Source organism: Paramacrobiotus metropolitanus, unplaced genomic scaffold (assembly GCF_019649055.1).
Source record: "Paramacrobiotus metropolitanus isolate TYO unplaced genomic scaffold, Prichtersi_v1.0 Parri_scaffold0000065, whole genome shotgun sequence".
Lineage (NCBI taxonomy): Eukaryota > Metazoa > Tardigrada > Eutardigrada > Parachela > Macrobiotidae > Paramacrobiotus > Paramacrobiotus metropolitanus.
The window spans coordinates 569879-581785 of NW_026570285.1; the positions used below are offsets into that span (position 1 = coordinate 569879).

General features: G+C 41.2%; 1 protein-coding gene across 1 annotated transcript; it reads right to left on the reverse strand.

Annotated features, from left to right (window-relative positions):
* Positions 1-7489: 7489 nt before the first annotated feature.
* Positions 7490-11198, reverse strand: LOC129594028 (membrane-associated progesterone receptor component 2-like). Its single transcript, XM_055490572.1, has 3 exons — positions 11165-11198; positions 7776-7997; positions 7490-7614 (listed from the first exon to the last, which is right to left on the reverse strand). The coding sequence occupies exons 1-3, from the start codon at positions 11196-11198 to the stop codon at positions 7490-7492; spliced, it is 381 nt and encodes a 126-aa protein (XP_055346547.1).
* Between the last annotated feature and the right edge of the window lie 709 nt (positions 11199-11907).

Genomic DNA, 11907 nt, shown 5'->3' on the forward strand with positions numbered 1-11907 from the left:
AATGACTGTTCACCGCGTAAGTTTGTGTCGGTTACTCATGAATTTTCCATCTGTTTCGCCCTGAGCAAAATACAGTATTAAAGTGCAATAATACAAACTATAAGGCAAGCATTACGTCGGCATTTCTGTATAACTGCCGACATTAAGCGGTCAAGGTCAAAAAGAGGAAGGAATTTTTAAAGGAAGGAACTTTTGTAGTCAAAAAGAGGGAGGAAATTTCGCTACCAAAAAAAGGAAGGAAATTTTTTGTGTGCTGAAAAACACAAACGTGGTTCATAGAGAGCAGAAATGGCACAACGGTTTTTGAAAGCTTCTTCTGAGACAGCGAAGAACAGTGTATGCAGACTGCCGGTTCAAATTTTAATGGATTTTTCAGACACGCAATGAGTACTGTAAATTTGCTTCGGGAAGTCGCTGATACTGGGAATGCGTAATGGTTTTTGCGAGTATTCCCGTATAGGCTCATTAATAATTTTGAGGGCCGCGCTTTACAGTGGATTAGTATTAAGTACCGCATTGCAACTGAAGGACTATCACCTGGATAGCTGTGAATCGTGTTATTCATGTGACGAACTCTCCCCCGCGAAACATCCGCTGACCATCGAGATGATCCACATCCAGCCGCACTGCGAGCGGCTCGTCCTGCACAACTGGACCGTCAGCCATCTATTTGGCCGTCCCATGTACGAGATCCTCGCCGAGGAGGGATTCATGCGGCTGACGCCGCTGCCCGCGCGGGAAAAGGCGCGCATGCGGCCGCTCGGGTGGGAGCACGCGATGGCGGTGGATCAAGTGGAGATCACGCTGCGGCGACTGGTTTTGGACTGCCGCGAAGGCGAGCCGGGGATGTACAGCCGGTTCATGTGGGCCATCGACCGGCGCTTTCCGCGACTTACGGACGACATGCTGGCAAAGGTCAGGGCGGTTTATGCGCTTTGGGTGCGCAGCCTGGATCATCCGGCCGAATGGGAAACCATACGCAGCTACCTTTCAATGTAAGTCGCCTCATTAACACTAGCGTATTAATTTTCAGATTGCATACGGTAGAGGCTCCGTACGTAAAACATTATGGAGTCAGATAAGCACTACGCGTCACCCATAACGCGCCTGCTTATGGGAACAAAAACACTGAGAACAGTGCAGTGCAGATGCGCTGAAAATATTTGCATTTATCAAGCGAGTGAGCTATACAGGTTCATACTGCATGGTAAATACTGGTACTCTTGAGGGTGGCAGGCAGGTAGCCCACTACTGCGAACACTCACTTTACTTGCGGGCGGCTGCGCCAGTTTGAATTATACTTCTATGCGGTTTGTAAACGCTGAAAAAGCGAATTATGTAGTAAATAACTACATCTTGGACTTGGGCCACATGATGGTAGAATTTGACTGATGTTCGAGTTGAGTGCCTGCCAATTTGTCTACTTTTTCTATGGCTGCTGATCGTAGAGCCGAAAAAACAACTTACTCTCATTCGCTGGTCCGCAAACGTATATCTTTTTGGATGCGAATGATTTATGAAAGATTTCTGTGAGCTGCAAGTTTTGTTTTTATTCTGATTTCCGATACTTTGTATTGACATTAACCCAGGAAAACCGGGTACTAGAAGGGATGGGAATACAGTTTTGAAAATTGGCAGTCTGGGACAGAAAAATTCAATTAAGAGAAAAATATTTTTTTCAAAATTTTAGCGATCATAGGTCAAGCAGGAGATGACCATGTCGGACTGACACGCATGGAAACCATGTTGCGCCGACATGTTATGTATTGCCGTTTATAACAACTGATTAAAAAATCGCACAGAATTTATCAATAGCTCAAACGATAGATCTCAGCGAGTATTTTAATACAATTGCATTGTGATGGTCATCGAGATGACCCGTGGTCAAGGACAATCTAAAAACGAAAAAGCACTGATATGAACCTTTACATAAGTGCTAATTGGGTATTTTGCAACAGTTGGTCACTTTGGCTTATGTTTTGGACAACTGGTCATCGACCTTAATGTGGATCACAGTTTGAGTGACACGTACAGGGGTAGTAATATTGTATCCGGTTGTGTAACTGAATGGGGATAGCAGAGATAAAGCAGAGCTAGTTCGGGAGAATGATCCCCATTGTTGTTAGACCGGTGGTCAATTCTCCAAACTGTTTTAGAGGTGATCAGGTTTTGAGAAATGCAGCACCCCTGTCAGTAAAGTTTTGCCATGCACTTACTTACGTCTACAAATACTATATAAAAATAGATGCAACACATTTTAGCATTTGCAAGGGAAGACCGGACTTCTGTGTCAGTTTTGATATCCGGTATACTTTCCGCCCCGCACATATTGATTTCTACAGATTTACAATACAATGCATGCCGAATGCGGCATAAGCCCTCATGAACCGGAAGGTCCAAATGTATGCTTGATGCAAGGTCACAAGCTTCACCAGAGCAACAACGCGAAATTAGTAACATTTACAGGATTTCTAACTCATTACTACACTTTAACTAGGGTAAAATGTACCAAGAATACCGGTATACGAATTGTTCGATAAACTATGAAGTAGCCAGGTTGCAGGACATAGAAATAATAACGCTTCGCCCACAACCAAATGTACTGTACAGCCGATATAGCCGAAACAGCCGTTCACGCAAATATTCCGGCCCGACGTGGAGTCGTTTTTGCAGTTTATTGTGGGTATTACGAATCACAGCTGTTTCAGAGCTACCGAGAACAGTCATTATATAATGTTTTTGCATTTTATTCACATGAATTACATTAGCGTTTAGTCGAAATTCACTTTTTTCGGATTTCCGGTTGGTGTTGACCAGTGGTCACTTTTCTGACCACTGCGTACAAGTCAGTTAATGTAGCTTTTTATGGGCTTTCTTTTAATAGTTCATTGTACCGTGTACGATGTTTCTGCCAATTGTTATAAATTTCTGTCGAAATATAATTAATTAGTACCCTGCCCAACCGTGTCAAAACCGACATGGTATTTTCATTTGACCAGCACTGACCAGTGAGCGTTTTTTTTCCGAACTTTGTTTCGTTCTTATATAGAGCTTATCGAATACTTCTTCTGTATTTTTTTTTGTAATTATCTGATGTGGAGGTGGCTGTACAGGTAAGAAGGACCTCCAAGAACTCCGTTTGGTCATTTTTGACTATGTTTGGTCACTCCCTGGCTCTTACGGTCACGGTGGAGCTAACTGTTATACATTGTAAGTTGTTGTCTAACGTCTGTCCTTTGAAATGAAACAATTAAAAACAACCTACGACCATAATTACGGATTTGAGAGAAGAAGTCCTCCACCATGTCGGCCTAACACGCATGGTGTGGAACGGGTTAAAGCCTCCTGTTTGTAAAAGAGAGGATGTGGAAAGTTTTGGAATTTGTTGATCCAGTTACGTAGCATCAAGTTTACTAAAATAAAATACTAACCAGCTAGCGGACAGACATTCCAACTAGACGAGCGGCTGCCACGGGTTTGAGAAATTTACAGCCAAACGGAGCTGCATTTGGGTGCAGCAGTTCCCGCATATTTTTTTAACAGTGTTCAGATACTGTCATACCTTTGAAATACATCAGCCAGCTTGTTCAAGAATAATGCGGTACAGAAATATGACTGGGCAACGCTAACTCGTATATGTACTATAAACTTGTACCACCACATAACAAAATTGTCAACTCCCCAGCCGAATACGAAAGGGATGGTTCCACCACCCCCTTGTAAAAATTCAATTAAAATATACTAACTAGCCACTTACTTACGACTTAAGGGATTTGGCCTGGTACATAGTAGCGAATTCGGGTACATACATTTTGGTACGGTCAACCAGGATAAGGTCACCGCGTTGGGAGCAGCCGGTGCGAAGTATACCGTGAATGTGAATTCTCGCCAATTAGCGAAGGAGTTTACGGATCTGAAATTGGCCAGTGACACCAAGCCACCGTTGTTTAGTGGGGAAGCTAAAGAAGTGGTGGATGAATAGTGCAGGCAGTTTCAGCGTATTGGAAATGCGCTAGAGTGGACGGATGCTGTCTTGCTGAAGCAGGCGCCGATATACCTGCGTGAATTTGCAGCCAACTGGTATGACAGGGAGACCAGTGATGGAGCGAGGATTCCATGGGCTGACTGGGCGGCATTTAAGAAGCCATTAATTGCTCGATTTCGTCCGAAGGATATGATTCAGCGTTACAAGCGTGAGATGCGACGCCGAAAACAATTGCCGGATGAGGACGTAAGTACGTATTTCAACGAGAAAGTTTCGAAGTGTTATCTTGTTAATCCAAAAATGGACGATGCGGATGTCATCGAACATTTAAAAGATGGATTACTTGAATCATACTACGTTTATGTGGTGCTTTCTCAAGCAACCACGCCTACGGAGTTTTACGCTGATTTGGTGCTTGCACAGACTGCTGTGAAGCGCAGTAAGCGTAAAGAGAATAAGTACGTCACTGGGCCGGTGGCGTGCGAGGAGAAAGAATGGGAAGAAAGTGGGCACTGGGAAAATCGTCAAGAAGATGACGACAGTACTGAAAACGCGCGGGAGCGACAGGTTGGTGCTGTGGGTCATGACGATAGTGCTGATGACAATAGCGACGACGCTGTTGAGGACAATAGCGTTGTGCGCAGTGGCGGTGCGGGCAGCACTGTGTATAATGCCGGCGACCGGGATGAGCCGCGTGGCAGTGGCCGAAGTGACAATGTTACATGGGGGTCACCGTTTAAGGGAAGGATGGCACAACGCAGTGCGAAATCGTGCTACAAGTGTGGTAACGTTGGACATTTGATGGCCAACTGCACGAGCAGTAGGCCACGGATGGATTAAAAGAGGTGGAGGAAGATGTGGCGATCGTGCACAGACAGTAGTGGTCAATTAATTGGGACAGTGTAGCCGGGTTGGCTAATGTGCCCATTGAATTGTATTCCGTGCAGTTAATTATGGATTCGGTGCATTATCGTACTCCGGATGGCAGTGATCTTGATGGTGCATTAAGATCAGCTAATCCATTCTTCGGGACGAAGAATCTAAGCGGAGGGTAATGTTACGATCGTGGAGGTTTACGACCATGGACACTGGATAGCGTGGATTGCATGGCTGTATGTATCTTTATGGTCTTGTTTGTGCCGAGTCTGAGCTGTATCATTTATGATCATATTTGTGCGGGACATTTATGTCTTTATGGTGTTATGCATTTATATGCATGAGTGTTTGTGACCGATGGTCACAAACACTCAACTCGTCAAGTGTGAACGAGAGGAAGGCAGGACTAATCTGGCCTGCAGGAGCGGATGTGCAGTGGTCAGATTGGTGCGTGTGTTTTTATAGCTTTTGTGGCTGTATGCGATATGAGCGTGTTGTGCGAGCATGCATATTGATGTGGTATATAAGTTGATGCAACTGTGTGGAGACGGCACAGTTGTCGGGAGTGCAGCTGTCATGAAATAAAAGTTAAGCTTTTTCCCTGTGGTGTACGTTGTACGAGGTAGACGTAGTGCTGCAGGGTTTTAAGAATCGCTTGAGGCCATCGCAAAAACTTGGGAGTACAAAACTAGGCAGTCTGTGTAACTCCGACCACCACTACTATTACTGCTAGTAAGTTCATACAAATGTCAAACTTTAATTTAAGACCAAGTCATTCTGCTGAAAATATCAGTACTTCTATAACAATTCCGTAGTGCAGGTGGTCGTCCTCATGATAATTGCGAATACGACCAGTTCAACCGTTAATGTCTCCATCTACCTGGCTTCGCATTCTTTTAGTAGTGTTAAACCTGAAAACATTGCACTTTTCTGGTTATACTTCTTCTACAGTACCGACCACAACCGGCACAACGTCTACCACAACGTCTACCATAACCACAACAATCACAACTCCCTCACCACTGACCGGATGTGACATGGGTACACCACCGGCTAATATTCCGCGAACTACGGGTAGGCTCGTCCTGTAATTGTTAGAAACTCTCTTACAACAAGCAACAACATCCGACGGTCTTTCAGTCCGCGCAGTATGCGCAGCCCGAGTGAAAGAAACTGAATTTCAGTACATGACTGATTTACGACGCTTTCAGGGTGTGGCGGCTGCGTTATCGTTCCAGCGACGGGATCGGTTGCATTTAATTCCCTTGTTGGGGGAACTTTGGAGTGATAATCCCGGTAATTACCCAAACAACACTGTCTGCTTGTGGCTTTTTCTTGGACCGTCTGGGAAACGGTTGCAGGTATGTACACCAGCACTTCAGTAATGGGTTATGCCGTTTTAAACTTAAAATCACTGCCGCTTCACGCGCAACCTACTCTGTACTTTACAGTAACATTATGTAAAGCTGTAATTAAAGACGCAGCTCTGTATAACAATAAAAGCTATCATGCTTATCAGTTACAATATTGAAACCTATCTACTGCAACTGGTCCCATTATTACTGGAGCATACTCCTGTTGTTACTACTGGGCAATAATTCGCGTCCGATATATTTACATAAACATAAAGAATAACACAGCGAGATAAGAACCGGCACATGCTCAGGTGGTGCTTACATAGCGAGCAAAAAAGCTACATGTTTACACACTGGGTAATGGAGCGATAATTGGAGAGAGATTAGGTCGGTAACCTGCAAAAATTCAGGTCAGTGAAACAATGAGCAGAAGGCGCCAGCAGCTGCGGACACGATTTCAACTCTATAAGGGGTACCCTCGTGCATGCGTGGCAGTAAATGCTTCCGAAGTCATGGATAGCATGAGCTATACGAACAAAATCAAAGTTCTCTCGCTAAAGCGCGTTGCGTAAGGTTATGACTCTGTCAGAAGATGGAAACCACAATGTAGAGATTTTGCCTTACATTCCGATTTATAATGAGTCAAGTATAACCTCATGGGACAATGTCAAAACGTTTTTTAATAGTCTGGTGCTGCTCTGTTGCACTATGCCGCTAAAACGAGGGTTTTCGCAGAGTGATATGAAAGTTGCGATTTGTATAATTTCGGTAAATTTCTCCATGAAACCATCACTTTTAATTTTTTCGAATATGTTAGATACCGAATTGCAGAGAAATGATTTTCTTACATCTCGGAACAAAGAGAACAGGCGAAATAGCTCCAGAACACCTAACGGGCGGCCACCTCGGGGGAGGCGGCCAAGTGGCAGGCGGTTTAAAAGTTTGAATTTGCGACACAGTTTTTATTCGACGTTTTCGACAAAACAAATATCGAAACGTGATTTTCCTTAACGGATAACAAATCATTTCAAAACCTTAAATCTTGAACAAAAAACAATCAACCTGATCCATGCGTCGAGTACGACTGAATGACAAGAAACCTGCTTACAAACGAAATAATTTACCCCAGACCCCAATACCAAAAAACCCGCGAAAATACCAAAAATTACTTAAACTTAAGAATGGAATCAAAAAAGATCGGCATCATGGCATGTGCTTGCATATAAACTGACAATTATGGCCCGTCACCAAGGCTTCAACTGAAGCAATTGGCTCATTTAGTCTTGTTTTCGAGACTATCCGCCGCAGATTTCTGGCTGGCTTCCTCTTCTTCCTCCGGAGCATAATCCGTGGGCTCCTCAGCTGGTCGCAGCAGACGACCAACCAGTTGGTACTTATCTGCAAATAAGGTGGTTATTAAAAACAACAAATAATTATGGCACAACGCTGCATCAGATTTTGTCTTAAAAAATAAAACTAGACCATAAAAAGTTCTATAGGGCGAACTGAGTGTCTCTTCCAGCGTAAAAATGCATATTTCAATTCTTGAAATTATTCACCTAAAAATACTCGAGGTATAAAAATTTTATCCTGAAACTGTTGATCCCAGTCCTTAACCGTGTTCATCTGATCCAGCGTCAAATCCGACAAGTCGTCGTGCGTGTCCCGCACCGCTGAATCATCCAGGGCAAAAGTGCCTAAACCTCTCGATGCATCTCTTCCCGCGAAAATCCCGTACGGACCACTTACGAAAAATAAACGCCGTTGAAGAATAGCGAGTTCTAATGTTCATTCACCTTCAGATTATTGAAACAGCATGAAATCTTCGAATACACGACAAATAATTAAAATGCAGAAGGACAGAACGCAGCGAACTTTAAGCGCAGGAAAGTACCTGAGCCATAGAAACTTTTGCCTCTGGTAACATCGAACACTCTGGAAGGACTTTCAGTTCTTCCTGAGCATAATCCTTTTTGGGCAATTCGGGCAAGGGAGGCGGACGCACAGAGCGAGGGATGGATCGTCGTTATTATTACCCCGATAAGGAGCGCTTAACGATTTTTGGTAAGATTTATAGTCAACATCGATTCGCAATCGACAGTCATCAACAACAAATGTGTCAATTTGAAAACCCTAGGAATTTTTGGAATGTCGGTAACAAAGCCGTCTAAATGCTCCCCACACAACAAACAAATGCGAACTCTGTAAACAGATAGACAGACTGTGATATTATCCTGTTATGTTAAATTTTTAATATCCTATTATGTCCATCCGGAAAGATATATAATTATCATAAATTATGACCCTGAAATTTCTTCACTTTCAAAGATAAACAGTTCTTTCTCTACAGTTCTCTACAGATTTCCGCATTTCTACTGCGCACTTGTACGTTTCCAGAGTTAAATGTAAACAAAACTATTTGCTATAATGCAGTTCTGAGCATTCGAAATAAGTTGTTGGTTAGGCACAGTTGGGCGCATATCTATAACACGCAGTGTCACAAACCTGACTCTAAATACCACGTCCTACGAGCTGGCAGTAACTGTTGGTTGGGCGCAGTTGGGCGCATATTTTAAAATACAACTTTCACTTATTGTTACCACACATCACCTGACCTTCGGTTTGTGTGATCGGTATGATTCCCGATCAGGATAGCATAATACAACTGTATTTTCGTTAAGGCCGTTTTGTTCTAATGGATATTTTGTACTCGTACCATGATAATTATTAAAGGTTCTCAGCTACCAGTAAGTTGTTACTTGGACTCAGTAGGTCGCATATTTATAACATATTATGATCTACTCAAACTTGAAAACAAAGATATTGCCTTATTTATTTCGCCCTTTATTTATTGGTATTTTTAAAAGTTAATTACTACAAAACCAATACAAAATAACAAAATAATAGTGCAGTTCAATATAAGAAAAATACTAAGATACGAACTTCACAAGTATTAAGCGAGTAATTCAACACAATTACATCACATAGATAATAATACCGCACCACCACTATCAGATAATAATACCACAGATAACTATAATGCACTTAGATAAAATGGTACAATGGCGCCAATAAATTGATGAATCACTCAAATAACAACAACAAAAATGAAAACGATTGGTCCATCTCAAAGTAAAACCAACGGTTCATGCTATTCCATTCATTTATTTCGATTCTTCTTAGTTCCTGTATAAACAAATAAATGGTAAATAAATAAATTTAGAAAATATAAATTTAAAATAAATAATTATATTTAATTTTTTACCAGCAGATCGTTTGCTGGATTCAGGCTGCAATACGGTTGTATTGTCGTCAGTGACAACAATATCCATAGCACTTCCTGGAATTTCGTCTATCAAAATAAAAATTCATTATTAAATACCAAAAAATCATGTTCTCCAAATTTTTCCGAATTTAATCTTTAATAAAAAACATTTGTAAACCTCTAAACGGAACATTGCACCCACCTGTCTCTCATAACTCCAACTTCACTTGCAAATCTCAAAACGAATCAAAATACCCTAAAATACTGAATGATACGGAACATTACACCCACCTGTTTCTTCAAAATATTTTCCAGCTTTAGTAAAATAAAAATCCTTAAATACAACAGACTTCACATCATACGGATCGTTACACCCACCTGTTTCTTCAAAATATTTTTTTCCCACACACATAATCATTCATCCATAACTATATTTACTCCATAATATACCCAGATTCAAACCATTAAACCAGTCAACTTTACAGTACATTATACGCACCATATACTATACAATAAACCATACGGAACACTACATCCACCTGTTTCTTCAGTTTGATTTTATCAATTACAATATCTGCACAACATAACTCCATAATGCCAAATAAATTTCCTATAATGCCACTTAATCTTTCTATATTTTACCACAATATCCTTTTCCACATTTTCCGTAATATATTTTCTATTTTCCTTCATATATTCCATATTTTCCTTTTCTTACATAATATCTTTCATCATTTATTAACATAAATATTATTTCTACCACTTTATTAATCAACTCACTATACCTTAAGATAATTTTCATTTTAACTTCCGCCTATCCAAATCACTCATTTCCAACTTTTTTGACATTCTAAAACTAAATGATGATATAACATTTAAAGCAAATCTCTCGTAGAATCAAATCAATTTCCATTCTTAAATCGTAGCGAAAGACCTCTAAGTTCAGCGCCAATGCAAAAATGTTTCTGTGTTCGTTTCGAAAGGTTGTTACCGAAGGTCATTACGAAAATGTTCCTGGCTCGTTATATTCTTAGGTTAAATTATTGATATTGTTAATAACTAAAAGTGCTACTGGTAGAACGTTAAAAATTATTTATCTTTCACACATGCGAAAAGCTGCTACGCTCCGGTCTGCCAATGCACACCTAGTTTTCCTACTTTACAAACGTACTCTCAACAGCATTTACACACCAAACATCCGAATATACAGATATACTGTATAAAATTGCAAGAAAAAATTAACTTACCTCCTTAAAAACTAACCTTCTTAATACTAACCACCTTAAAACTATCCTTTTAAACCGCACTGCCATAAAGTCAAACGCCAACAAATACTCTATTTATTCCTTAATATCTTTTAATCTATTTTACTTAAGAAACCAAATACATTAAAAATTTAACAATAATTAAAAAAAATCCACTAAAAACAAATATTCCTTACTTGTCACAAATTTGCCAAAATTCCTTCAAACACCTCTTCCCAGGCACTCCAAATCACTCTCCACCTTACTACAACAACCTTTACAATTCAAACTATCAAAAAAGACCTCACAACACAATCCACACAACAAACTTCTCACAACTTCCCTTAACCAACTAAATTTCAACCGCACTCCGATTTCCTTTTATATACCCACAGCACACTATGCTTCACAAAACCACCAATCACCAGGAAATACCTACCTCCCCCATCCGATAACTTCCAATCCAAAATCATTTCGTCAGAGAACTTTAAAAGCGGCCTCATTTATATCGAAGCACCCAACCCGAAAATCGTCCTTGACAGGACACATATGGCTAAACTACTGCTTCTACAAAAAAGACTACCCTTACAAATTCTACACAACAGAGCCATATGGTCTCGGGTGCTAAACACCCTCTGTCGCAGTGGCAACCCCACCGCCTGCCGGAAAATGTAATACGGCCGTAATAGCTTTACACTATTACATAACGCTACGTAGGTAAAATGAGCAATGCTCTGACTTTGAAATTTTTTGGCCACGCAACTGATGAATAGGGAATCTGCAGGCCCGCGTGCATAACTGCTCTTTTGGCCACGCAACTGATGAATAGGGAATCTGCAGGCCCGCGTGCATAAGACTAAAGTAAGGCTCATTTTACAGGAATGCGTTATAGCCGTGACAAGTGTAAGGGGCCATCCATAAATTACGTAACGCCAAAATTCACGGTTTTGAATACTCCCCTCCCCCTCTGTCACGAATGCTAACAAAACTGAGATCCCCTACCCTAAGCGTCACGTAATAAAATCAAAACCCGTCCATAAGCTATACCATTGTGACGTCATAATTGTAACAGAACGTAACAAATTTTTTAAGGCCCCCCTCCCCTTCGTCATAAATGGTAACGTTTCAAGGACTGGGGCCCCCCTTCCCCTGCTTGCGTTACGTAATTTATGGATGGTCCCT